The sequence below is a fragment of the Talpa europaea genome (genome assembly GCF_964194135.1).
Source record: "Talpa europaea genome assembly, chromosome: 9".
Taxonomy (NCBI): domain Eukaryota; kingdom Metazoa; phylum Chordata; class Mammalia; order Eulipotyphla; family Talpidae; genus Talpa; species Talpa europaea.
The window spans coordinates 34484351-34509709 of NC_140076.1; the positions used below are offsets into that span (position 1 = coordinate 34484351).

At 50.1% G+C, this 25359-nt stretch overlaps 1 protein-coding gene across 1 annotated transcript; it reads left to right on the forward strand.

The window, feature by feature from the left end:
• Positions 1 to 17764: 17764 nt before the first annotated feature.
• TMEM61 (transmembrane protein 61) lies at positions 17765 to 23304 on the forward strand (the record flags this gene model as incomplete). Its single annotated transcript, XM_084242315.1, has 2 exons — positions 17765 to 18114; positions 23010 to 23304. The coding sequence occupies 2 exons, from the start codon at positions 17765 to 17767 to the stop codon at positions 23302 to 23304; spliced, it is 645 nt and encodes a 214-aa protein (XP_084098441.1).
• Between the last annotated feature and the right edge of the window lie 2055 nt (positions 23305 to 25359).

A 25359-nucleotide genomic window follows, 5' to 3' on the forward strand; every position in this document is an offset into this window, starting at 1 on the left:
TGTGGAAAGAGCCTGCCCCCCATCCCAGCCACAATAAAGCAGAGAGAAGACCCTGGAGGGCAAAGAGGGGGACTTGGAGGTCTTGGTAGGGATCTGTGGGGATAGGGGGGTGACCATTTCCCTGGTTTCTGGAAAGAAGACATGATGGTGCTCTTTATTCTTGCCTTCCTGATGAGAAAGCGTTCTAAACAAACTGGCGGTTTCTCGGTGTGTCTGCAGCTGCCGCCACCTGCCCTTTGGCCCCACACGCTGGGGCTGTCAAGATGATCACATCCAACAGCTGACCCTCATCACCAGGCAGGTCCTGCGACATTGAGAGCAGCAGGGGGTCTTCCTAGCATCGCGCTGGGCTGGGCCTCCGCCACGTGGCTGAATGTTGGCAATGGGGAGACAGGGTGTCTAAAGCAGGGGCTTCACTCAGGCTCGCCTTCTGCTGTGGGCATCTGAGATGGCCACTGCACAGGAAGTGCCTGGAAGGGGTTCAAATGCCCATCCTGACTCAGGGTCTGAGTGGGGCCAAGAAACCACGTTTCTAACAAGCTCCCAGGGATAGGTCACTGCTGGCCCTGGACACACTCTGAGGGCCAAGGATTGAGTGCGTATGTACCAAAAAGGTTGGTGCCAAGCTCTGGGCACTTAAAAAATAACCTCTTTGCATATTAATTTTTGCATTGCCTTTATAGATCAATTTTATACATTTCCCCCTACTTTGGTTGCTCCCCATCACTCTCATCCCCCAGCTCTCTAATGCTTTTAGGAATTAGAGGGAACTTGTCCAGGAGGGTTTCTACAGAGAAATTCTCATTGGTCAGATTTCCCTTCTGGAAGGTCATTAAAGGTTATAGTGCAGAGAGGAAAGTTCAGGGGTCAAGAATAGAGGCAGGGGCTCCAATCACAGGCCTTAGCAATTGTCCAAGCAGAGATGGTGATGATTTGGATAGTAGTCGGAAGGGAAAGAAATGGAGGGGTGACCATGATATTTTGTGTGGTGATTGGGGGTAGCACTGGAAAGGAGGGGATACTGGGAGGACCCCAAGTGTGGAAGTAGGTGCCACTAATGGGTGTGTGGCACTGGAAGGTGGGTATTGGGGCAGAGAGGGGAGAAGTGGCTCTGGCAGGACAAGACACAGGTACGCCCTGTGGGGGATCAGGCTTTGGGCACAAGAAGTGTCCAAAAGTGTGGGTCTGACACTGCATCTCTGTAAATGTGTGTGGACTTAGTGGTGGCTGAAGCTCTGGGTCCGAGATGGTGTAGCAGGGACCACACAGGGACCACTAGGTGGGCAATGGACCCCACTGTGCCTGAGCACTAGTGACTGGGGTCTCGACTCCGGGTCATTAATGACTATTTGTGAACCCTCTGGGCCTTGAAAACCAGGCTTCTGGTCCTGGGTGGATGGCTGTGTGGAGGGCACTGTAAGTCTTACTTTCCCTAAGGCCCACCGCCAGGGAACCAGTGTGATCTTTTTTTTTTTTTTTTAATAGAGGCATGTTTTATTTATTTGTTTGTTTGTTTTGTTTTGTTTTATACATGCACTGGGCACAGTCAGAAGCGCGGGAGGGTGAGAGAACTCACCAGAGCCAGAGCAGGGAGCAGAGCAGGCAGAAGGACCGAAGCACGCTGCTCGCACACTGCTGAGGGGAGCAGCGGGCAGCAGGAGAGGCCCGCGCGCCATGTGGGACCCTCCGGGCAGCAGGAGAGGCCCGAGCGCCATGTGGGACCCTCCTCCGGTGGCCGGGGAGCAGCCGGGGATCGAACCGGGAGCAGCCGGGGATCGAACCGGGAGCAGCCGGGGATCGAACCACTGGTGGCCCACCAGTGTGATCTTAATTGTCAAAACACCTTCACTCCTTTGACGTGTGAGGGCAGAGCTCATCACAAGGTGGCGCTCACTGGTTTTCTTTATTTTTAATTTCCCTTCTTGACAAATGTGGGACTCTTTGTTGTCCAAGAGACAGAACCCCGACTTAATCTTCACAGTCAAGAGGCTGACTTTGAGTGCTGTAGAATTTCCTACTCAACATGTTGCAGCTATCCCCAGCCTGGGAAATACAGGCTAGGGGTCCAAGGCCAAAGTGAAGGTCCTCATTCAACAGCTCAGGTGGGTGATGGTCACCAGTGGCTCGGCATGCAGCCAACTGTGTGATCGGGGGCATGTCGCTGAACTCCTCGAGACCTTCATAAAATGAAGCATGGGGACAAGAATCATTCCTTTCTCATACAGTTATTGGGGAAGTAAGGACATATGGAAGCAATGCTGATTAAATATATATGTATATGTATGTCAGGCTTTGGGGACAAGAAGCCTGTGCTTGGCACAGAGTCTGGGTCTGACACTGCCTCTGTAAGGTGTGTGGAATCAGTGGTGGCTGATATGCATGAACACGTATATTTAATCAGAGCCTCTCAGTCTGCCCTGCACTACCACCTCAGCCGGGCTCTTCCAACCAAAATTTACAGCCCCCCCCCCCATTCCTAACCTGGCCCTATGCAGGGTGCTGGGGGCCAAAGACGAATGCAGGGGAGCAGCTGCCTTCTGGCCCCCTCAGCCTGGGAGAGTCTCCCATGAAGTTGGGTCCTCTGGGGCCCAGGATTGTGAATGATATGACTGAAGTGTCATAGCTCCTATGTCACCCATTGGGTGCTGGACCCTGAGTGTCCTCATCGCCTGCCCAAGGTGACAGGAATTCAGAAAAGTGACTTCAGCTCTCTGGCTAGAACAAGATTCCCTCTTATACCTGCTCAAGGTCTGTTAACACCTTGGCATTAGGTTGGCTGGTTCTGATGAGTGAGGCTCCAGTCTGCACTCACATGGAGGGATTTACAAGGACATAGAGTCAGATTGCTTCCAGAAATGACAGGATTTCTTGCAGGTCTGGGCCTTTGCTAAGCCATAATAAGAGCCATTGTCTACAGGGTGACTTGGCTTTATGGGCAGTGGGCCACAGGACACACTTCTCCTGGAATAAAGTTTCCAGGAAATGTTCCCCTGTGTGCAGATGGTTTGACCTGTTTTCTTTCTTAAGGGAGAGAGAACAAGTAAACCTGGCACTTCCTTGATGTCTGCTTAGTCAGGGAATGAATGGATGTCACCAACTCTCAGCAGGTACCTGCCATCAGCAGCTCTTTCTGCCCCTTTCAACAGGCTATGCTCACTTGGAAGCAGAGCATAGTGGATATGAGCACAGACCCTGGAGCTGCACTGTATGGGTTCAAATCCCAGCTCTGCCTCTTGCTCGCTTGGTCAGGTGATTTACCTTGACGTTTTATGTGGTCATGGGAATGCCTGGGGCCATGCTGGGGATGGAAAGATCAGGGGCTGGTTGGATCAAGGTCCTGATTGCCTTCTGGTTCATACAGCCCTTTGTCTCCCACCTATGGAACAGGCCCAGCAATTCCTTTCTTTGCAGAACAGTTGTAGGAATTACAAACAAAATGCAGATACCCCTGGCTAATAGGCTGAACTCTTGTTATCTGAGTACTCATCATGCTAACTTGTAAAACTATTATCCAAGAGCCACTGCCCTAATTGAACACCTGCCTAGTGTGTTCACCTGTGTGCCAATAAAACATTTCAGTTACAGGAGAGCCCCAGAGAAAGTATGTGGTGTGCACTGAAAGTCAGTTTTGGTCTTTTCTCCACCAGTCACATCCTTCTGTTGCATTGTTCAAATGTGTTGGGCATTATTGCTGGCATCATCCTCACATTAAGTGAAAATTCCTGCCAGGAGATGGAAAAACCTGTGATGAAGGCAGATAGGCCTAAAGGCCCCTCATTAGCAGAGACAAAGTGTTGAGTAGGGACACAAACAGGATGAGCTTGGCTGTGGCCTTAAGCCTATCACTTAAGCCTGCACTGGAGAAGAAAACTGACTGTGATCACTAGAGAATGTGGTCACAACCTGGCCAGATGGAGCACATTTAAAAATGCAGGAGGGTAACAGGGGCCCCCAGAGCTGCTTGTAAACAAAGGAAAAGGAAACAGATACCTACTTGGATGACTCCATCCCAATGACTCATCTACAGCTTCAGGTGCTGGATGGCAACCAGATACTCCCTGGGCCTCAAGTGTCAAGAGGAGAAGGGTATCATCCTCTGGTTCCTGGGATGTGGGCACAGAGCAGCCTCAAGTGGCTGCACCCACCATCTGCAGCTGATGTTGCCTCCTTGAAGCCGTCATACTCAGGCAACCCCCCTATTATTCAAATTAACTTATGTATTTTATGATACTAAGGGGTTCTTGTATTTGATACATATTTAATATAGCATTTCATTGTAGTTTACAATACTATTTATCTTTCAATATAGTTTATCTTTCAATATAGTTCATTGAAAGATAAAATACGTGTATCTGATCACATATAGTATCATTTTGTGTTAATAACAGCTAGTCAATCCTTCATCTTACGGAAAGGTTATCTACTTCATATTTGTAGCAGTTCTTACTGATTTATTAAATAGATGTTTACGAGTGTTTTCATGAGGTCTTAATTGGTCAGTATTTTTAGGTAAGCTATGAACAATATATGAATTCTCTATTCAAATAATGGAATATAAATACCTGGTGGCCAACTTTTCTCTCTGCCTGGGGAGCCACAGCGATTAAGGGATCTTCGATTGTTCTGAAGAACAGTCCCCAAGCTTCCAGAACGATGAGAGGAGGTAATATATCCTGGTGTTATTAGATAAATGGCATAAGGGACTGAGTCCCAGAATGTCAGGGCAGTGAAAAGGCGGTCCTTGGGGACTGGGAGACCAGCCTTCCCATCTGATATGAGGACCGGGGGATCTGTGTCTTGACCTGGGAAGGAAATGATCCAGAGCCCCAAGTGAGTAGATAATTAAGTGTGTCCAGGTGTCCTACCTCCAATGTTAGTGTTTTTCCTACTTCTGGTTCAAAACTCATCTGGTCCAACCATCTCAATTACTGGTAGGGAAACTGAGGCCGCAGAGAATGACTTGACCAGGGTCACTATGTAGCCTAATGGCAACATTGGGAGAAAAATTATAGCACCCAGACCTGTCAGCAGCCTCAGAGACCATCCAGTCCAACCCCTCATTTAACGTGAAGGAACCATGGCCAAGAAGGGGAGCATGTGATTGAATTTCTCCCAGAATCTGCCTTTGCTGCTGCTCGTGTGCTCTCCTGGGTAAGTGTAGGTGCCCTTTGTATTGACCATGGGAAACAGAACATCTTGGGTGTGGGGGCATGGGAGGTGGGTTGGGGAATAGTTATTTGGTTTGAATGGGCCATTAGTAGGTATGTTTTATTAAAATTGCTGTCATTTTTTTCACAATTGACCCTTGCATTATTAGATTAAATGAAATTTAGGTACATCGGAGGTTCTTATGGGACATCAGTCATTGAGTGAGTAGGACCGGGGTTGGGAGTGGATGGGCATTGGAGGCAGGAGCTGAGGCAGGCAATAGGGGTCCTCAAAAGTCCTAGAGTAGAGGTAGGTCATTCCAGAAACAACTCCATATACCTTTAGTGTGTCCACCCTGGGACCCCTCAGAGTCCAGGATTCCTGAGACTTGATTGGGAACTTGTACACTAGGGAGTCACATTCAGAAGAGGGGGATGGAGAGAAAAATTAAGGCCCAAAATAGAGTCTGGAACTTGAAAGCCCCTCCTCCCCTTCCACCCACCACCACACACACACTTTTTACAGATAGGGAAACTGAGGCTGAGAGGAGGCAGAGACTTGACCAAGGCTCAAGTCCCAGTCAGGACCTAACCAGCATCCCCTGCCTGCTAGAGGCTCTCTTCTCTCCCCTCCTCTTCTCGCCTGTTGAGAGAACAGCTCTCCAGACTGACAGGCAGGCTGGCTGCACCCCTCTCAGACTCTAGATTTTGAGGGAGCAGCTGGCTCTTTCCCAGGATCTGAGACTTTTTATGGGTCTGTTCCACTCCTGGAGGTCACCCTTGGAGTCAAGGCTGCCGTCAGCCCTCCATGCACAGACCCTCTTGGCTCACAGCCTTTGTTTTGGCTCCCAGATTTCCTCTGGCTGGACTGGCATGCATCTCCCCCATCCCCCTACTCTGGCAGCCCAGGCTCCCCCAGGAGAAGCCCCAGAATAGCCCAGGCACAGCTCACTTGGGCAGAAAATGCCTTCCAAGGAAGCCGAGGCCCTGAGGTTCTAAACCTTTTCTTACCACAGACGGCAGTTTCCCTTTTTAGAACATGAGCTCAGAGCACACAGTTCCTTGCCTGTCCATGAATAGACTGTCCCCCAGGCACAGAATTCCAGGAACCCGCGGGCCGCTAGAGACCACGGGTCACAGGTCTTTCAAGGCTGACTACAGGGAAGAGCACGTCCCTTGCAGGGTGGGTCCCTGGCAGGGCTGCTGGAGCCAGCTGCAAGGCCTGAGAAATTCACCCCGGCACCAAAACTGCAGCTTTGGATCCAAAAGGAATTTGGGAGATTTCCCACAACCTCATTCACCCACATGCATATCAACCATATTGACTCAATCTCTCCTTCATTTAATGAGTATTTATTGAGTGCCTACTATGTGCCAAGCCTCTTCTGGCACTAGACTTTTTGACTATATCAGCTAAAACAAAGACCCTCGCTCTTAAGAAATTAATATTTTAAGAGGGAGATGGTTATAAGAGACCTTGTATTATTTTATACCAAGAGGTAGGAGGTAGAGGGCTTCAATGTTGGATGGAACTCATTTTATTTTTGTGTGTTTATTAATTTTTAATTGCACTATTTTTGATTGCAGTAATGTTGGCTTACAAAAGTATGAATGATTTAGAGGCATAGGTCACACCTTCTCAGATATGTGTCAGCACCCGTCCCTCCACGAAAGCACCCAAGTTCCTTCACCATAGACTATTGGGTTCCTGCCTCACTTTACTCCCCACCCTCCACACTTCCCCTGTAGTAACCTCAACTCTATAGTCAGATTTCTGGGGTTTATTATTTTGGTTTAGTTTTGTCTGTCCTTTGTTTCTTTATATTCCCCATGTGAGTGAAGCCATCTGATATTTGCCTTTCTCCTTCTGCCTTATTTCACTTAGCATAATCTTGACCTCATTTTAAACTTGCTCTGCTCTTTGATTTGGGGGATTGGTGGTTTTAACTTCTCTGAGCCTTAGTTTCCTCAGTACTAAAGTGGAGATAAAAATTCCTACCTTATCCTCAATCAGTTAAATATAGTTACTATATGATCTTTTTTTTTTTTTTTTTTTTTTTGTGGGACCCTCACCAGCGGCTGGGGAACGAACCAGCGCTGCAGAGGCTGCGGGCAGCCTCGCAGCCCAGTGCTCAACCGCTGCGCCACCAGGGGAGGCCCTAGTTACCATATGATCTTGCAAACCTACTCCTAGGTTGTACAACCGAGGGAAATAAAAACATATGTCCACATAACAACGTTTACCTGAATGTTCACAGAAGCAGTGTTCACAACAGTCCAAAGGTAGAAACAACTCAAAATTAACTTAGGGTAAACAAAATGTGATCTGTTCACAAAATGGGCTGTTATTTGGCAATAAAGAGGAGTGAAGTACTGTCATATGTTACACATGGCGAACCTTGAAGACATTATGCAAGTAAAGAACCAGACATGAAAGATCATATGTGTTTCCATCTACATGAAATGTCCAGGGTAAGCAAATCCCTGCAGATGGCAAGTAGATTAGTGGAGCTGCCTACAGCTGAGCGGAATGGAGCAATTAGAGTATGATGTTTAATTGGGGGGGGCTTCTTTTTGGTGCAATGAAAATGTTCTCAACTTGATTGTGGGGATATGTGCCCAACTCAGTGAATACGTTACAGGAATTTGGGGTCTGGCTACTTCCCTCTTATGAGCCAAAGCTCGAGAGGCAAGCGTTGATGGAAGGAAATCAGGTTTAATCAGGAGCCAGCATCCTGAGGAAATGGTCTTTTACTGTCTCAAAGGTCATCTCCCCAAAACTGGGTAGAAGCAGGGACTTGATGGGAGAGTGCTAAGGAAGGGGAGAGGTTAATGGGTCTTTGACAGAAGGTTTTCGGAGAAATCGGTAGGGTTTTCCAGGAATTATATTCAAGCTCCTTTTTCTCCCCAAGTTTGGTCTTGGCCGGGTATGTCATGGCGCTGGTGGGCATGATTTTTGCCATAGTAGTGAGGCTGTGGTTTAGCCCTTGCTTGCTTCTACCGCTTGCTTTGTCTTGCTTCTACCGCCATCTTGGTTTTAGACAGTTTTGCCTGGTTTTATGGTTTGTCTGCAATAAAAAATAGGAGCAGAGCAATAATGAATAGGGCATGCATGAAGAACTTATTGTTATCAGGCTGAAGACAAACACACTAAAAGCCACTGAGTAGTATACTTTAGATGGGTGAGGTTTATGTTAAGTCAATTATATCTTAATAAAACTGTAACAAAACAAAATATTACTGTTAGTGTGCAACTGAAGAATACCAAATGGTAAGGGGTGCATGCTCTAAAGGGATCCAGTGAGCCATGCACACAAAGGTAAAAGAAATAAACTCTTCTTGTGAAAGGCCTTTAATAGAATTAGTGTGCATAGAGAGAGATGAAAGAATAGTCCTAATAAATAATCGTTTCCCAAAAAAACTTCCCAAATTATCCATCCCCTCATGGCCTAACAGGTTAGCCTAAAGCAGGGCCAAAACCTTGCCACAAGTCTAATGTATCTTTTGGCAGGGAACCACAGGAAAGAGGCAAAAGGGACCAGGCTGAAGTTTGGGACAGAAAGAAAGATGCAAAAATACAACTCAAGATAATAGCTGCCATTGTCAACCTCCTCAAGTATCTCTCTGTGTGTCTCTTCCAAGTTTCTCCACGTGTCTCTTCCACCTGTTTCCTCTAAGTGTTCTTCCCAGCATGCAAGTCAAAGCCAGAGAAGCAAGAGCCCAAGAACCCACCTGCCTTCTGTGTCTCATAGCTTCATTTGGCCATTCAGTTCTGCCCTTAGTTCCCAGTAGCTCCCCCTGCTGAAGAAGTTCAGTTCATGGTGCACCGGGATCTGAAATCCAAGGCACTGCATGTAGGTAGGGGTCGGGGAGATGGGACCTCTCTTTCATGGAGGTATGTCTATAATACTACCATGCCTACATGCCTTTGAGGATTAAATCACCTAAGAATACAGTGTACCTAGCATAGTGTCTGACATTAGGAAGATCGTCAGCTGAGGCTAACTTTTGTTTTGTTGAGAAATCTTAATAGCTCGTTTATACAAAAACCTAACCATATGTTCATTGACAACACAAGAATGGTGTAACCTTGGTAATGAGTGTTGTGTCTTGAGCTGTTCCAATCCAGTCCTTTCTTTGCCTGTTAAGTTCGACCTATATATATCACAACCAGTTCAGATGTCACCTCTGGGAAGCCTCCCTGTTAACTCACCTAGAAATCCTGGGGCACTCACTATAGTGTCCCCATCAGGGAGTATTCAGAGGCAAGCTCTTGTCACCATCTGGTTGATTCCCAAATTCTTTCTGAACACTGTTCTCTGGGCCCACCACCCTGCCCAGGGGACATGATCCTATAGCAAAAGTGTTACAACACACATACTCCCTGGACACACACAGCACCAGCTATGGACAGCATTTTCAGATGGCTCTGGTGACCTTTGCTTTCTGGGTATGTGGCAAAACACCACAGAGCAGGAGGCAGATATGATGGGGTGGAGGGTTTCTCCATTGCTGAGAAGGAGGGTCCATGGGGCAGGGGTTGAGCATGGCCCCTGGGTGATGAGAGCAGGTCCTAGCTGACAACTGGAGAGAACAGAGAGAAAACAGAGCCTCTGTCCTATAGTCACAAGGAACAGGATTCTGCCAATAACCTACATGAGACTGGTAGCAGGATTCTTCCCCAGAGCCTCCAGACAAATCTCAGTCTGTTATAGAGCAACCCCGATATTAAACGGGTTCCTGGCTGTGGGTCCTTACCCGTGCGCTTTAAAGGGACTTACGAATACTCTACTACAGACACACACAAAAAGGTTAATAAAAGGTTTATTTACAAGAGGAAAGGAAATAAGGAAAATGTACAACTCAGGGAGAAAATAGGGAAATAAAGTCTTTAATGCGTCCTACCCGATCCGACGACCTGGAAACCCAAAGTCACTCTCAGAGCTGGCCGGACGCTGCGAGCTGGTGGAGAGCCAAAATGGGGTCCCCCAAAGCCCACGTGTCTGCCTTTTCTATCCACCTGATTAACCCCACCTTCAGGTCCCAGCCACGTTCCCTTTGGTGGTGATGGGATTTGGAGTTCCCAGTGTCTTTGGCTTTGACCTGGGGTGGGGGTGGAGTCCACAAAGCCTATATGGAAATAGCTTTGGGACATCCTTTTCCCCCTAACAAGTCCAGCTCCCACCTTGACCTTTTACCATGTGAGAAACCATGAACAGAGAACTTAGGTGAGTTCCAGAACCCATGTGGACTTCTGACCTACAGAACTGAGATAGTAGGTGTCATATTAAATCTCTAAGTTCATGTAATTTGTTATGTAACAATAGAAAACTAATACAGAACCCGATCTGTGCAGAGATGGTTTATCCTTAAGTGAGGAGGCCCAGAGAGGTGTGGTTACTTGCCTAGGATGGCAGAGCATATTAGAGGCAGGGCTGAGCCAGAGCAACTAGGGCAAGGGCTGGCAAACGTTTTCTGTAAAGGCCCAGACAGTATGTATTTTAGGTTTTAGGGGCCAGATGGTTTCTGTCACATCTACTTCATTCTAGTATTATAGCACACAAGTAATAGGTGAAGATTGATCATGGTTATGTTCCAACAAAACTTTATTTACGGGCATTAAAATTTGAATTTCATAAAATTTTCATGTATCATGAAATATTCTTCCTTTGATTTTCTTTATTCATTAAAAGATGTAAAAACCATTGTCAGTTTGTTGACTTTATATAAAAACAGGCAGTGGGCCAGATTGGGTCCTGGGCACAGTTGGTCCTGCCAACTCCGCTTTCCCTCCTTCTCTCCCCTCTGCCCTCCAGGGGCCTGACTGCTAGCCCAAGGCATCAGGGATTCTAAACAGTGACTGAGAAACCAGAAAAGGGCTCAGGGCCTTAGGAGCCCATCTGGGTCCCTGCCATACTTCAATTCACTGTGTGTCCTCAGGCAACTCATATTCCTTTTCTGAGCCCATAAAACAGAGATCAAAACAGATCAGTAGTTTTCAAACCTTTTCTTCACCCAGCCCCCAGCCCCCAGGTGACAACAAAATATCTCCATACATTACCAAATGTCCTCTGGGGTTGGTGGGGGTGAGAAAATCACCCCTGATTGAGAACACGGATCTAAAACCCCTCTTTCATGACCTCGAAGGTCAGAACCTACTGCTATTGGGCTTGTGAGAATATGCAGAGATTCTTTATGATATTCCCTCTCCCGGGCCTGACTGGCCTTGGCTGCATGGCTTGAGGTCCCTGGGCTGCCCCTCACCCTTGAGCTGTCCTCCCTCTCTATAGAAACGCTCTGTGCTCCTACGTGGCGGGCCGTGCAACCCTCCACTGCACATGCTCTGCTACTGTCAGCACATATCCGTGGTGGGCTTACTGTGTACAGGCTTTGAGGTGGCACAAGGGTGTGGGGTGGGGCCAGGGCATGAGCTGGCTGTACCTGCCTGAGGATGCTATCAGTAGAAGAGCAGATAGCTAAACTCTACTTAGAATGGGCGGGGTATGGAAAGATGTTCAGATGGATTGTGCTGAAGGAAAATGAAAGCCCATTAAAATGGCACACAATGCGTGATCAGATTTTTGAAAATGTGCACATTTGGAAATAATTAGATCAAAATGTTACAATGGTGGGTTGTCTCTCGGTAATGGCTCTGCAAAGGACACTGACTCCAGTCCTGGAGGCAGGAGTAAGGGAGAGAGGGAGGATGCTTTTCTAAGAGCATGTATTCTCTCATTGCTTCTTTACAGATATAATAATAATAGCAGCCAATTTATTAAGCACTTAGTATGAGTCACATTATATAATAATGCACATTATATAATAACTCATTCAATTCTCGTAACAAAGCTGAGAGTTCTATCTGGTTCCAGTGCTTATTTCTTGCTGCTTTTCTAAATGTGGCCTGAGCCCACGGACCCCAGGATCACCTGCCCAAGAAGGTAGGGGTGAGAGGGTAAGTGGGACCTGCGCCGAGAAGGCTGCATTTAGAGAAATGTTTGTCTTCCCTTACAGGGTGGGAGGCTGTTCTTTATCTGTGAAGGGAGATATTCTGATTTCTTTTAACACTGATATGTTCTAAATTTTCTGCCACGTCCAGTGATTTCTTCTTATTGGGAAAGAAAGGAGGGCCCATGGCTTTATTTTTCTGGTATGCTTGGGGCTGTGACATGAGGGATAAAGCTGTGGGCACTGTGGGCACCGGGGAGAACAGGACCAGACAGTGCTGCTTTGGGACTCTGAGAAGTCACCCAGAGGAGACCTGTGACCCAGCCTTGGGGGACGTATATGAGCTCACCAGGTGAAGCTGGTGGGGAGGGAGGGCCTTCTGGGCAATGGTGTGGTATGGGGACAGAGGGCTGATGAGTTCAGGAGTCAGTGGGGGGAGCTCAAAAAAGAGACAGAGCATGGATACTTGGGAGCTGGCGTCCTTATCTGAGGATGGGGACAGGAGGAGCACTGACAGGTTTAGGCAGGCGAGGGACTGATTGGGGTGCTGATTGGAAACTTGAGCTGGCAGAGAAGCCTTTGAGAGGTGGTAGCAAACAATATGGTAGCAAACAATATGGGAAAATGCAGATGGACTGAAAGATTGAGAATCATGGAGATTTTAGCACCTTCCACCCTCTCCCCCTCCAAATCGCTATGTGACCTGGGCAAGACCCTTCTCTCAGTCTGGATGACGGGTAACAAACAAGAAATGTGACATAGAGTAACTGGGTACAAGAAGTTGCCCCTTCTTCCATGTCCTTGAGGCAGAAGTCGGTGACTGACTTTCTCTTAGGAGTCACCCAGCAGGTGCCAGGGAGAACCTGAAGCTGCAGGTTCTGAAAAGGTTTGTAAGTACATCCAAGCTGTGGGATGTACTTACACGGTACTGGACATTATGGTGGACCTGGGCGCTGGGACCAGAACTCCAAAAGGTGGGGAAGAGGAATACAGAGGCAGAACCCTGAGGAACCCAGACCCCTGATTCTGATCAGCACCCAGTCCCAGCCTCCTCTAGTCCCAGCCCTGCTGGCTCTGCTGGGCCCTGAGCCACTACATATCGGATCCCTGACTCAGGGAGGTCACCAGTGATTGGGGGAGAGTCACCAATAGAGTCACTCTATCACATGATAATGCTCCCTGCCCACTCCTCATGGATGAGATCTTTAACACACTTACTACCCTGGGAAGGAGGTACCATTGTCTCCACATATAAAGGACACAGAGGTTCAAAGAGAAGGATATGATAAGCTTCTCCTAACCTGGAAGTGACGAAGAACAGAAGTAATGACCTCTCCCATTCTGGGCCTGAGGATCCATTCTGAGTCAGGGGACACAAGTTTAAGCAGGGTCAGGGGTGTGCCTAGGCTGGACCTCAACGTCCCCAACCTGTGACCCAGTCCTGGACCTACAGGCAGGAGGGGAAGGTAAGTATTAATCAGTGAGGGGTATAACCACCCCAAAAGCTGCCTGCCCCAGCAAAAAAAAGAGTAGGGCTGATAGCTTCATGGCATCCTCACATCGCCCTTGAGCAAGCCCCAAGGGCTCCAAGAGCTGGGGTGATGGGTCTCTGGGCAGCTGGTCCCCAGTTCCACATTGAGAAGAGCAAGCTGAAGGATGTCCTGTTTTGAAGTCTGCCTGGTTCCTGTCTCAGCTCAGTGGCTCCTGATCTCTGTAGACTTGGCAAGCTTTTGCTCCTCTCTGATGCTCAGCTTCCTGTCTGTAAAATGGGAGCATTTATACAGACCACACACAGTGAAGGTGGAAAGAGAGACCATGTGAAAGGCCTCAGGTCAGAAGCAGACTGCTCAGAGAAAGCTAATGCTCTTGGATGGCATCTCTCCTGGGAAATGAATTTAGGACTTGGGGCCTGGGGCCTGCCACCTGCTCCATGACTCTGAGGCTTCCCCTCTCTGAGCTTCAACTTCCACTGGACTCACACAGCTCAGACCTTCTGCATTGCTGGGCTGGGAGCAGTTAGTCACCACCAGCTGGGTGGGGCATCCCGACTACCGACTACCGCTGAGGGGAATCTGGCCCTATCCTTTGGCTGGTTGGAGCAGCAGGAAAAGACAAAAACAAAACCCAGGCCCAGACTGATTCAGAGTCAGTTTCCTTTGACCCACATGAGTCTGTGGAGGTTTCAGCAGTCTGTGACCTGCCTAGCCTTAGTACATGCTGTTCCTTCTGCCAGGGTACCACCCACCCTGCTGCCGGCTCCCACCTTCCTAGGAGGACTCCCTAGCAACTTAAGAAAGGTGAGGAATTCTCCAGGAATCACCCCTCATACCCCCCCCCCCATGCCCAAACAACACTCCAGGCTCCCAAATCCAATGTCCACAAAGTGACACTTGTTCAGGGGCCATGCCCAACACTCCTCAGGTGGGTTGAGCCATGCAGTAAGAGGGTGCAGGCCAGGCAGGTCACCCAGCAGGCCGGCAGCCTGCTCCTGGGGCAGTGACCTCCTGTCAGGCTGGGGGAAGCACAGCCGCCCATTATTTCTGAGAATGTCTTCCTCCTCAGGATGTGAGGACCTGGAGGCCCCAGGAGGGCTTGCACGGCTTGGCCACTAAGAGAAGAAAAAGACAGTTATGTCAAGCGGGCATTCGCTGGACATTTAGGAAAGAGCCCGTCCCTCCGTTGGCCTCAGTTTCCCTGGCTCAAGATGGAGTGGGGCGGTGTGGGTTCAGGACTTCTAGCGCCCCGGCTGGGCTAGTGGGGGCGGGACAGCCCCGAGGTCAGACGATCCCGCCAGTTCCCGGGTGGGGCCGCCCCCCGCGCTAGAAAACCCCAACCCCCCCAGCCCCGGTGGCGCGGCCGCTTTAAGGCCGGGCGGGGAGGCGGAGGGCGGCGGCCACCTGGAGGCTCCGCCCGCCCGCCCGGGAGCTGCCAGCACGCGGATCCCAGAAAGGTGGGGCGGGCGGCGCCCGGAGCCCCAGCGCGCGCCCGGGGGCCTGGCCGCAGGCGTCGGAGCTCCGGCGGGGCGGGGCGGGGCGGGGCGGGGCGGGGCGGGGCGGGGCGGGACGGGGGCTGGTCACCTCCGCAGTCCAGGGCGAGGCCCGGCCCCGCGCGATCTCGGGGCGGCAGCGTGGGGGTGGAGGGGCGTAGTGCCACCCCGGGCTTGCCAAGCCTAGTGGGGCAGCGCGCAGCCCCTCGGCGGATGCCCTTCGGGTGAAGCCAGTCTCAGTACCCAGTGAGGGGCGGCTGGAGTAAGAACAGACCCGGGCTGGGGGTCGGCGTAGAGCGAGACCCCTGGACGAGACCTGGAGCAGGACTTTAGCATTTTTGCCGCGCGCAGAGAGGAGGGTTAGGGGCTGCCCCTGGGGCGGTGGCCTGCAGACCCAGCCGGGGTGTCCAGGCTCGCTCCAGGCTCCCGTCTGACTGTCACCATGCTTGCGCGCCTGCACCACGTCTGACAGCTGGCCGGGTGATGACTGCGCCCGAGGTAGGGGTAAGCTTCCTTTTCTCCCGCCTTCGGGAGCGTCTTGGTTTCTGCTAACGCCCGTCCCACCTGGAATCTTTTCCTTCAGCTTAACCAGTGACTTGGTGGGCATGTGAGGGGGAAATGATGTCCTGAGCTAATCCCATACAGGCTTTGTGGACCCCACCCCCACTCCAGACTAAAGCCATCAAGACATTGGGAAAGACAAATCCCATCACCACCAAAGGGAAGGTGGCTGGGACCTGAGGGTGGGGTTAAGCAGCCAGGTGGATATAAAAACCAAACACGTGGGCCTTGGGGTCTCTCGCTCTGTCGCTCCCCTCCTGACTTCAGGGCTCCTGGCTGGCTGCCAGCTCTCAGAGCCATTTGGAATTCCTAATCAGCAGATAGGGTAAGACTCATTTAAAACTTTGTCTCCCACTTTTCTCCCTGAGCTGTACATTTCCTCATTTCCCCTTCCCTTGTAAATAAACCTTTTATTAACCTTTCGCGTGTGCCTGCAGTAGAGCACTGATAAGTCCTTTTAAACGCGCGGGTGAGGACCCACAGTCAGGCACCCCGTTTTGTATCGGGGTTGCTCTACAACAGGCAGAGCGGGGACACCCAGGTATCCTCCTAAATGCTCTGACTGGTTGGCTGGCCCTGGGTTTCAGTTTACCCAGTGTTTTTACATGGGATGGTTTGAACCCCTTCTTGTTGAGATGGTTTAGTTCTTTACAGAAAAGTGGCCCCTGAGTTCTTTCCGTGGTAGTATGGACAATAGGTGGTGTTGCATCCATTTTACAGAGGAGGGTACTGAGGCATGGACTCTCTCCCAGGCCTGGAATTCCCCAGCCCCCGCTCCACTGGCTCAGCTTTTAGAAGAGCAGGCTGGCCCCCATTAATCCTCATAGCAGCCTGCTAGGGAGCCTGCCCTTTATAGGGCTAAGTAAGCAGCCCAGGCAGTTGAGAAGTTAATCTCCTCTCCAGGTCCTTCCTGGCTGCGGGGAGGCTTTTTTGTACAAGAAGTCTCATTTAAGAAAGTTTCCTTAAGAGGCGTTTATTGAGCAGTTACTACTGTGCCTGGCATGGGGAAGATAGCACTGGACAGGGCCAATATGGAGCCTGGCCTGAGCGAGCACACTGGTGGGAAGAGCAAAACAGAAATGAGACACAGGTTGATAAGGGCTGTGGTCCAAGAAGGCCCAGGGCACTTGGGTATTTGAAGTGTCACCAGCAAAGCCTCCTTGGGTGAGAGCCAAGCTGAGTCTTACGGGAAGATAATGGCAAGATCCCAGGTGGATGGACCAGAGGCTGGCTTTGGGGGTGATGTGCTTGTGGTCTCAGTCCTTCCTGCCTGTAAGATGTGGGGCTAGTCTATTCCCAGGTTCTTTCCTTTTCCTGTGGTTTTTTCTTTATCTAACTGAGATAACACTGTCTGCATGGTTCCGTACACTACACTGAAAAAAGTAAAATGGCAGTATTTCCTCTGTGTTGTAACGCATTTGTGATGAACTTGCTTTTTACAAATGATCTTTAATATTCCACCTAAAAACTATGCCCTGGTTTACTCACCATGTCCCTATAACTGGCCATTTAGTCTTTTTCCATATTAGTACCATTATAAAAGGAGGCCACTGAGAACATCTTTTTGCACAAAGTTTTGCTTCTGACATGAATTGCAGCTTCAGGCTTCTCAATGCCCTCTCTCACACTTGCTCCTTTTCTGGTCCTGGGTTTCGGTGTCTTCCTCTGTCAAATGGCGATGACAGTGTTGACGTCATGGGGTTGTGACAGGGGAATGAGGCAGTGGCAACCAGCAAGCCCTGATCCTGGACCCCTCAAATGTTCACTCTCTTCCCTCTCAGCTGGTGGGAGACACTGTGGATCGGGGGTATCTTCTACCCACCAGGCAGATGAGGTCTCTGAGCCTGGAAAGAGGCCAGATGTGAAGCTGGCCAGCCTTAATGGTTCCCAAATATGGTACTAGAAATTTGAGAGACATTATCTGTCACCTTCAAAAATGCCCTTCAAAGTTGGGAGCCTCGTCTCCATCTCACAGATGGGGAAACTGAGGCACAGAGGTGGAGAAAAATGAGCTCTCTTAGATTGTACCATGAAGCTTAGGCAGAAGATTACCACCCAGATCTCCTGAACCCAGCCGGTTGCTCACATGACCCATTTCCTTTTCTCTTTCCTTCATGTCCAGATGTGTGACAGGGGCCGCATGGCCTCCACCCTGCGCTACTGCCTGACGGTCAGCGGCATGGTGGTTCTGGTGGCCGGGACGCTGTGCTTCGCTTGGTGGAGTGAGGGGGATATGGGTGCCCAGCCAAACCAGTCAACCCCACCCACTGGGCACCTCACTCCCAAGGCACCCAGTACTCTGCTCAGGTCGGTTAGCTTCTTCTGCTGTGGCGCAGGTGGCCTGCTGTTGCTCTTGGGCCTGCTATGGTCTGTCAAAGTCAGCACCTGGGGTCCACCTGGATGGGACCCATACTACCTTTCCAGAGACCTGTACTACCTCACTGTGGAGCCCTTGGAGAAGGAGAGCTGCAGGTCAGCAGGGCAGGGTGTGTGTGTATGGTGGGGGGTGGCAGGGAGGAGAGCATAGCTGGGGCATCATCATGCCATCAGGCATTTGCTAAGCAAACTCTCTTGGGAGTCCTCTTCTGGACCAGACCTAACCTATGGCCCTGGGGACTTGAAGTCTGATCAATACAGTTGAGGAAGAGTTTAAAGCCCCATCACAGAGGCAGATGTGGACAAAACAGTAGTAGAATTGTGAGAGAGGGGTAGACACGGTCCTGTGGAGATATGGAGAAATATAGGAAGGCTTCTTGGAAGAGGTCACAAATGAACTAAACATAGTAGTACTAAGAGTAGTAGAGAGATTGAGAGCCCAGGCACAGAAGTTAGACTACTGGGGTTTTCCCCTGGTTCTATCACTAACTAGCTGTAGGACTTCAAGTAGTTTGTGCAACCCCACTGAGCCTCAGCTTTCTCATTTGAATAAAATGGGGATAAAAGCCACCATAATAGTAAACACTTGGGTGATACTTGCTAATACCATGTACCTGACTCTGTTCTATTTGTTTTTCATTTATTCACTCAGTCTTTACAGCAGCCCATGAAGTAGGTATAAACGGAGTTATTAACTCCACTTATAGATGGGCAACTGAGGCACCATGATGTTAAACAACTTGCCCAAGATCACCCAGCAGGTGTGTCCCAGAGTCTGTGCTCTCACCCACTTCCTACCTGAGGAGCCATGGGGAGAATGGAATGAGACTCTGTGCATGTAAGACTTAGCCCAGTGCCTGGCACCGGGTAGGTGCACAGTAAATGTCAACATTTTCTCAAGTGGACAGGCGGAGAGAGGCTGTTTAGGCAGGCGGAAGAGCACGTGCTAAGGCTCAGGGGTGAGGTGGGGGTGGAGGCAAAAGTTTGTGTTGAGATAGTATTTCTCAACTTATTTGTATCATGGCTACTTCTAAGAGACCTTTTAAGGCATTTCTCCCCTTAACCTCCCCGCCCCCCTTGGAACTTTAATACCACAGATACACTGTATATTTGTTCATGGCCTGTATGTATACCTGTGCTTTATAGACAGAGTATCACCAAGATTCCAAGAACCAGTTTTTACCCTGCTGAGACTGCATGCATGGCCCATGTAAAATATATTCACTCACGCGTGTCAGGGGTGCTTACCTATCAGAGGCCTGCATGCCTCTCCTCCAGCCCCTCTGTCCACCCATGTAAGGCGACACTGTCTGCAAGTAAAGTAAGACTGTTGTCATTTGTGGAAGAAGGTGAGGGTCACGCAGCTAGAAAATGGCAGGGTCTGAGGGCTGCAAAACTGGCCTTCTCCCAACCCTATCTGTAGGCCCTGGATTTAGGTGGGTTGGGGGCTGAGCCAGCTATCCCTGAGCTGAGTTGGGACCTGGGCACCTGTCTTCCCCAAGTTAGAGGGAAATGCATTCAGAGTTCCAGAATGTAGCTGCTTCTGGCCTATAACTCCCAGGACCAGAGACAATAGAGCATTCAACAGAGGCTGCTTCATCTAAATGGTCAGGCCTTGGTCTGACCTAGTGTTAGAGAGAAGAGCAGGACCTGGGGGACTCTGCAGTCAAATCCTTCACTTCCCAGATGGGAAGCCTAGTTCTCAGGGAGACCAATGACCTTTCTGGTCACATGGTATGTTAATGGTCATTTGGAACCAGGCCAGGCCTCAGGGTTCTCTGGACTAGAGCTTGTGCCTTCCCTGCCCAGCTGGGTCTTCATCCAAGGGTGGTTATTGTCTGTATAAACAGCCATGTTGACCCAACAGGATCCAGGCCATGATGGTGGCAGTGGGGTGTGGTCACCATGCCCAGTCAGGCCAGGGAGGAAGCCTACCCAGGATGCTGCAGGGTGCTCATGGTCCAGTGGTTTCAGAGGCTGGAGTCTTAGATTCAGACCTGGATGTCAGGGAGGTTGTTTCTGCTAATGGCTGTTTCTTGTCCCCAACCTAACCTGCTATTTGTGAATCCAGCAGCCGGCCCCCATGGGGAGGCCACTCTGCTGTTTGCTGTTCCCACCTGTAGGTGTCCTGCCCTCTGGGGGTGAATTTAGATGAGAGACAAAGGCCTTCCTTCTAGGCCGATGGCTTGAGGTTGTCCAGTCCCCTCATGGGACCTCTGTTTCCCCATTTATTCATCAACTTATTCTTTCATGCATTTAACCACTGTTTACTGAGCACCTACTATGCACTAAATCCTATGTAGGGCACTGACAATGCAGTAGTGGACAAAAAATCCTTGCCTCAGAGAGCTCCTATCTTAAGTATGAGCCCTAAAATAAGGTGGCTGGATGGGAGATGTCCCTGGGCCCCCACCCTCGGAGAGTATAGCAGAGAGAGCCTGGATTTATTCAGACACCAGCATCAGTCTCTGCTCTTTCTTTTATAAGCTGTGTGTCCTTGACAATGTTACTTAGATTATCTGAGCCATGTCTCATTAAGTCCTCATCTGTGAGCCATCGGGGACATAATTTCCCCCTTAGAACAGCAGGTGGGCACAGAAGAGTGCTAGATTGGGAAGTACATACACTGCGAAGTTCATGTACACTTTAACTTCCACTGCTCTTACTGTATTTTACAGTTTGCAACACGCTCTAGTAACTAACTGCTCAGAGACTGGTCTAAGTGCAAGGGTTAGACCCATTTTACAGAAGAGAAAGCTGAGATGTAGAGGGATTTAGGTGATTGGGGATGAGGAGTATGACAGGTGGAGTATCTTGAGCTTTGCAATCAGACAGCGGGGCCTTTGTCCCTTAGCTGATGGTCACTTTCATGCATGTATAAGATGACGGAGAGTTGCTAGCCCCAGGGTGCCAGGAACATGAAAAGTATTTCATCCCTTCTCTCTTTCCCTTTTTCCTACTGTGTTTACTTGACTCAGCTGAAGGGCAGAGGAGCTAGTGCCAGGCCCAGGTCTCCTGTCCCCACCAGGTTCCCGAGAGTAGGGGAGCTCCCAACCTCCATTGAGCATCCTATACCTGAGACCATGGTGGCAGCTGGTGCCACACTGCAGGCCACATCCAGAAAACAACACAAGTGGGTCCCCTCCCTAGAGTGTGCAATATAGCCACCCTGCCTAGGGCTTCGTGTTCCCAAGTTCCCAGCCATCTGGCCGTGACTGTGGAGACTTAGGGCTGGGTGGGCCTCCTGGCTACTAAGGTAACAGCAGTGGGAGGGCCATTCCACATCTGCCCTCTAAGCAAACTTCCTGCTGCAGGCTGAGCTCACCTGGCACCAGTGCCCTGCCCTGCCAGCTGTCACCTGCTGGGTGGCCCCAGGCATACCCAAAGCCTGGCTCCCGTCTCCAGGACTTGGAGAAGTGGGGAGAGGAAGGGGCTCCCTCCCCTGGCCTCTGGAGTGAAGTTCCCACCCCTGCCAGAGCCTCTGTCTTTCCAGCCAGCCTCCTGCACTGACCTAGAAAATCAGGCCCACTGGTACGGATGCAATTGTTCCCTCATAGGCTCCAAACTGATGGCCTTGGGGAGGTAACAGCTTCCCAGAGCCTGTGTGGGGCTTGCCATGCAGGAGACCTGTCAAGAGTCTGTCCCTACAACCCTTTCTCACGGAGACCTTTGAGATTTTGTTTCCACTCCTATTTACTAAGTGTACTGAGTGCCCCCTGCATCATCTCACTTAATCTTCACACTGTCCTGTGAGGTAGGTGCTGCTTGGTTATTGTCCACATTTTACAGGTAGGGAAATTGAGGCCCAGGTCAATGGACTTACTGGTCAATGATCTTCCACCAAGAGATCAAGAGGCATGGTAGAGCAGAGAGTTGAACCAGCCAGGGTTGACTCATACCTGGCCCTTGGGTCACTTGGTGTGGGATGGGATCTTCATGGTCACTTCCCCTACCTACCCTGAACCTCCTATCTGGCAATATCACCCCTGCAGTAGAGCAGCCCAGGCCTAGGGCCAGTGACACTCCCACCCCCAGTGTCCTGGGAGGAGATGGGGCAATGACTGTGGGTCCCCACAGGTGACCCACCAGGACACTGAGAAGACTGAGGGACAGCCTTGTTCCCAGGCACTGGTGTGGCTTGGATTCTGGTAACCTGGACTTGGAATCCAGCCTGGGGAGCCTGGTCAGAGCTGCCTCGGAGGACCAGGTCTCTTCCTTAAGTCCCTGCAGGGCGGTTCACTTCGGTGAAGTTGGGGCAAGTCACAAGTCAGCTGAGCTGTCCAAAGATAGAAGTGGTTAACTTGGTAGGTGGTGAGCCCTCCCTCTCTGAGGCGTGTGAGAAGCAGGGCCTCAAGCATTCAGATGGGCAGGAAAATTGAGGTCTCTCATCCTGTCCTGAATGTCTACAACTCCCGATCTTGTAATGGATATTACAATAAGTTGGAAGTCTTTCTCCCCATGGACCATTACTCAGTCTTTCAACAAACATCCTCAAATATCTGCCTTTAACTCCTGGACACTTGAAAGTCAGTCCCTTCCCTGGGGCACAACCCATTGGGGTCAATGCAGTGACAGAGAGGAGAATACTCTGGGAGCCCAGAATAGGTAGTGGGGCTTTATTGGGTGAGGGGGATCTAATCAGGAAAGCTTCCCAGAAGACTCTCAAAGCACAAGTGGGGACTCACCAGCAGCCAGGAGGTGAGAGAAGTGAGGACTTTCCCTGCAGAGAGAACTGAAGAGGCATAGAACTGAAGCTGGGTAGCTCACGTGGGGCACTCAATCTCCAGGGTAGGGAGAGTGGAGTGGGAGAGCTGAGGCTGGCAGGTGCCAGCTCATGCTAAGCTTTAACTGTGTATACAGGGTATACAGGACCCCACAAAAAGTTTGGACTGGGGCATGAAGCCTTCCCTGCACCCAGCCTTCCTCACTCTCTAGTATGCATGTGGGTTTGCCCTAGCCCCTGCTAACAGTCTCTTCCCCTGTTCCTACAGGACCCCAGAGCTGGGTGTCATCCCCACCTATGAGGAAGCTGTGCACTATCCCCTGACTGAGGTTTCCCCGCCACCACCTGCATACCCGATGGAGGAAGGCCTAAAATGCAACATCTATGGAGACCCCCTTCTTGGGACCCAGCACCCCCTGCCTCCCCCTAGCTATGAGAGCATCATCCTTGGTGTTGATGGCACCTCTGGAGAGACAACACCTGGAGCTGCATGCTACTACTACCCAGGCCCGGTTCAGACTGCAGGGGAGGAGCCCAGTGTGATTCAAAGTCAGTATAAGTGACAAGCTCTTCTAGTGTCTAGCACAATGCCTGGCACACAGTAGGTGCCCAACCAGTGTTTGTTGTGGAGTGCTGGTTTAGTTATCTATTGCTGTTAACAAATGGCTTCAAATAAATGCATTTTATTATCTCTCATGATTCTGTGGGCAGCCTGGGCCCAGCTGGATAGTTCTTTTACCACACATGATGTTGGGGGCTGGGGGCTGCAACTATCAGGGTCCCTGCTGCATCAGAATGTCCAACATAGCATGCTCGTGGCTGGCAGTTAGTGCTGGCTGTCAGCTGGGAGATTTTGTTGTGCAGTGACAAAACCGGGGCCCAGAAACAGAGCCAAGACTGGCCTAAAGTCGTATCATGTTTATAGCCAAAAGAACATGGACTCCGAATTCAAATCACCCTGTGCATAGGTTCTACCACATCCCAGCTGAGTGACCTTGGACAAGTGACTTGACCTCTCTCTGCCTCCATTTCCTCATCTGTAAAATGGGAATTGGGAACAGCAGTAGCACCAGCTCCTGCCTCAGAGAACTAAATTGTGGGGATTAAATGAGATGACAGCAGCTGACACTGTGAGCGCACCTTGACTTGCCAGCTCACGCAAGTGTATCAGATAATACATACAGGTTTCTTAGCCCAGAGGCAGCTGTCTATTAAGTAGATAGATTGCCAGATTTTGTTAATAGAGGTAACACTTTCTCCATCAAGTCAAATTTGGCTCCTGCTCCCATACCTCCTAGAACAGGGAGCTCACTACTTCTAGTTTGCAGGTAATGGCAGAAATGTCTGCTTTCTGTCCAGCCACATTCTGCATCCCTACATCTCCACCCCATTTCACAGATGAGAAAACCAGCTCAGAGAAGTAACCTTTCCACAGTCACACAGCAAGCAAGGACTCAAAGTCCTAGGTTTAGTTAGCTGGCTAAAAGTGGCATTCCCTGAGGGCTTCCGGCATATTGGGCCAGGCTCTCTGCCATTGTTTCACACCATCAAGGCTGCTAAAGGTGGTATGTCCATGTAACACGTGTGGAAACTGAGTTTCAGAGAGGTAAAATCAGAGAGCAGAAAAGCAGAGCCAATATTTCATTCAGGCCTGGTGGGCTCCAGGCCTGTAATCGCATCCAATATCCCAGTCCTGCCAATGCTCCTGTAGTCTGTTCTCAGTGTGGTCTCCACTGTGGTGTCTCTCAGCCTGATCAAACCCAGATCTAGCAGGAGCACAGAACCTTGAGTGGCTCCCTGCTCACTTGAGCCCCAAAACCGTTAATTCAGTGTGCAGACAGGGCCAGTGCCCTGTAATAAGTAAGTGGGTCTACCCTCCCCACTTACTCTCTGCCACCCACACCCTTCTGTGGGCCTGGGCACTGGTACTGTCTTCCCAGACACTCCCCCCAGGGTCACCTCCTCACCTTCTCTCCACGAGGCCGTCCTTGACCCTGTTAAAAAACTGAATCCCACCTGGCCTCCTGCACGCCAGCCTCTTTCCTGCTCATTTGTTTTTTTAACACCTGTCACCATTTAACATTTTACTTTTAAAAATTTGTCCTTTGCTTGTTTGTTGTATGTTTCATCCTATTATAGAGCAACCCTGAAATTAAACGGGTTCCTGGCTGTGGGTCCTCACCCGCGCGCTTTAAAGGGACTTACGAATACTCTACTACAGACACACACAAAAAGGTTAATAAAAGGTTTATTTACAAGAGGAAAGGAAATAAGGAAAATGTACAACTCAGGGAGAAAATAGGGAAATAAAGTCTTTAATGCGTCCTACCCGATCCGATGACCTGGAAACCCAAAGTCACTCTCAGAGCTGGCCGGATGGACGCTGCGAGCTGGCAGAGAGCCAAAATGGGGTCCCCCAAAGCCCACGTGTCTGCCTTTTCTATCCACCTGGCTGCTTAACCCCACCCTCAGGTCCCAGCCACCTTCCCTTTGGTGGTGATGGGATTTGGAGTTCCCAGTGTCTTTGGCTTTGACCTGGGGTGGGGGTGGAGTCCACAAAGCCTATATGGAAATAGCCTTGGGACATCCTTTTCCCCCTAACAATCCCACCAGCAAGC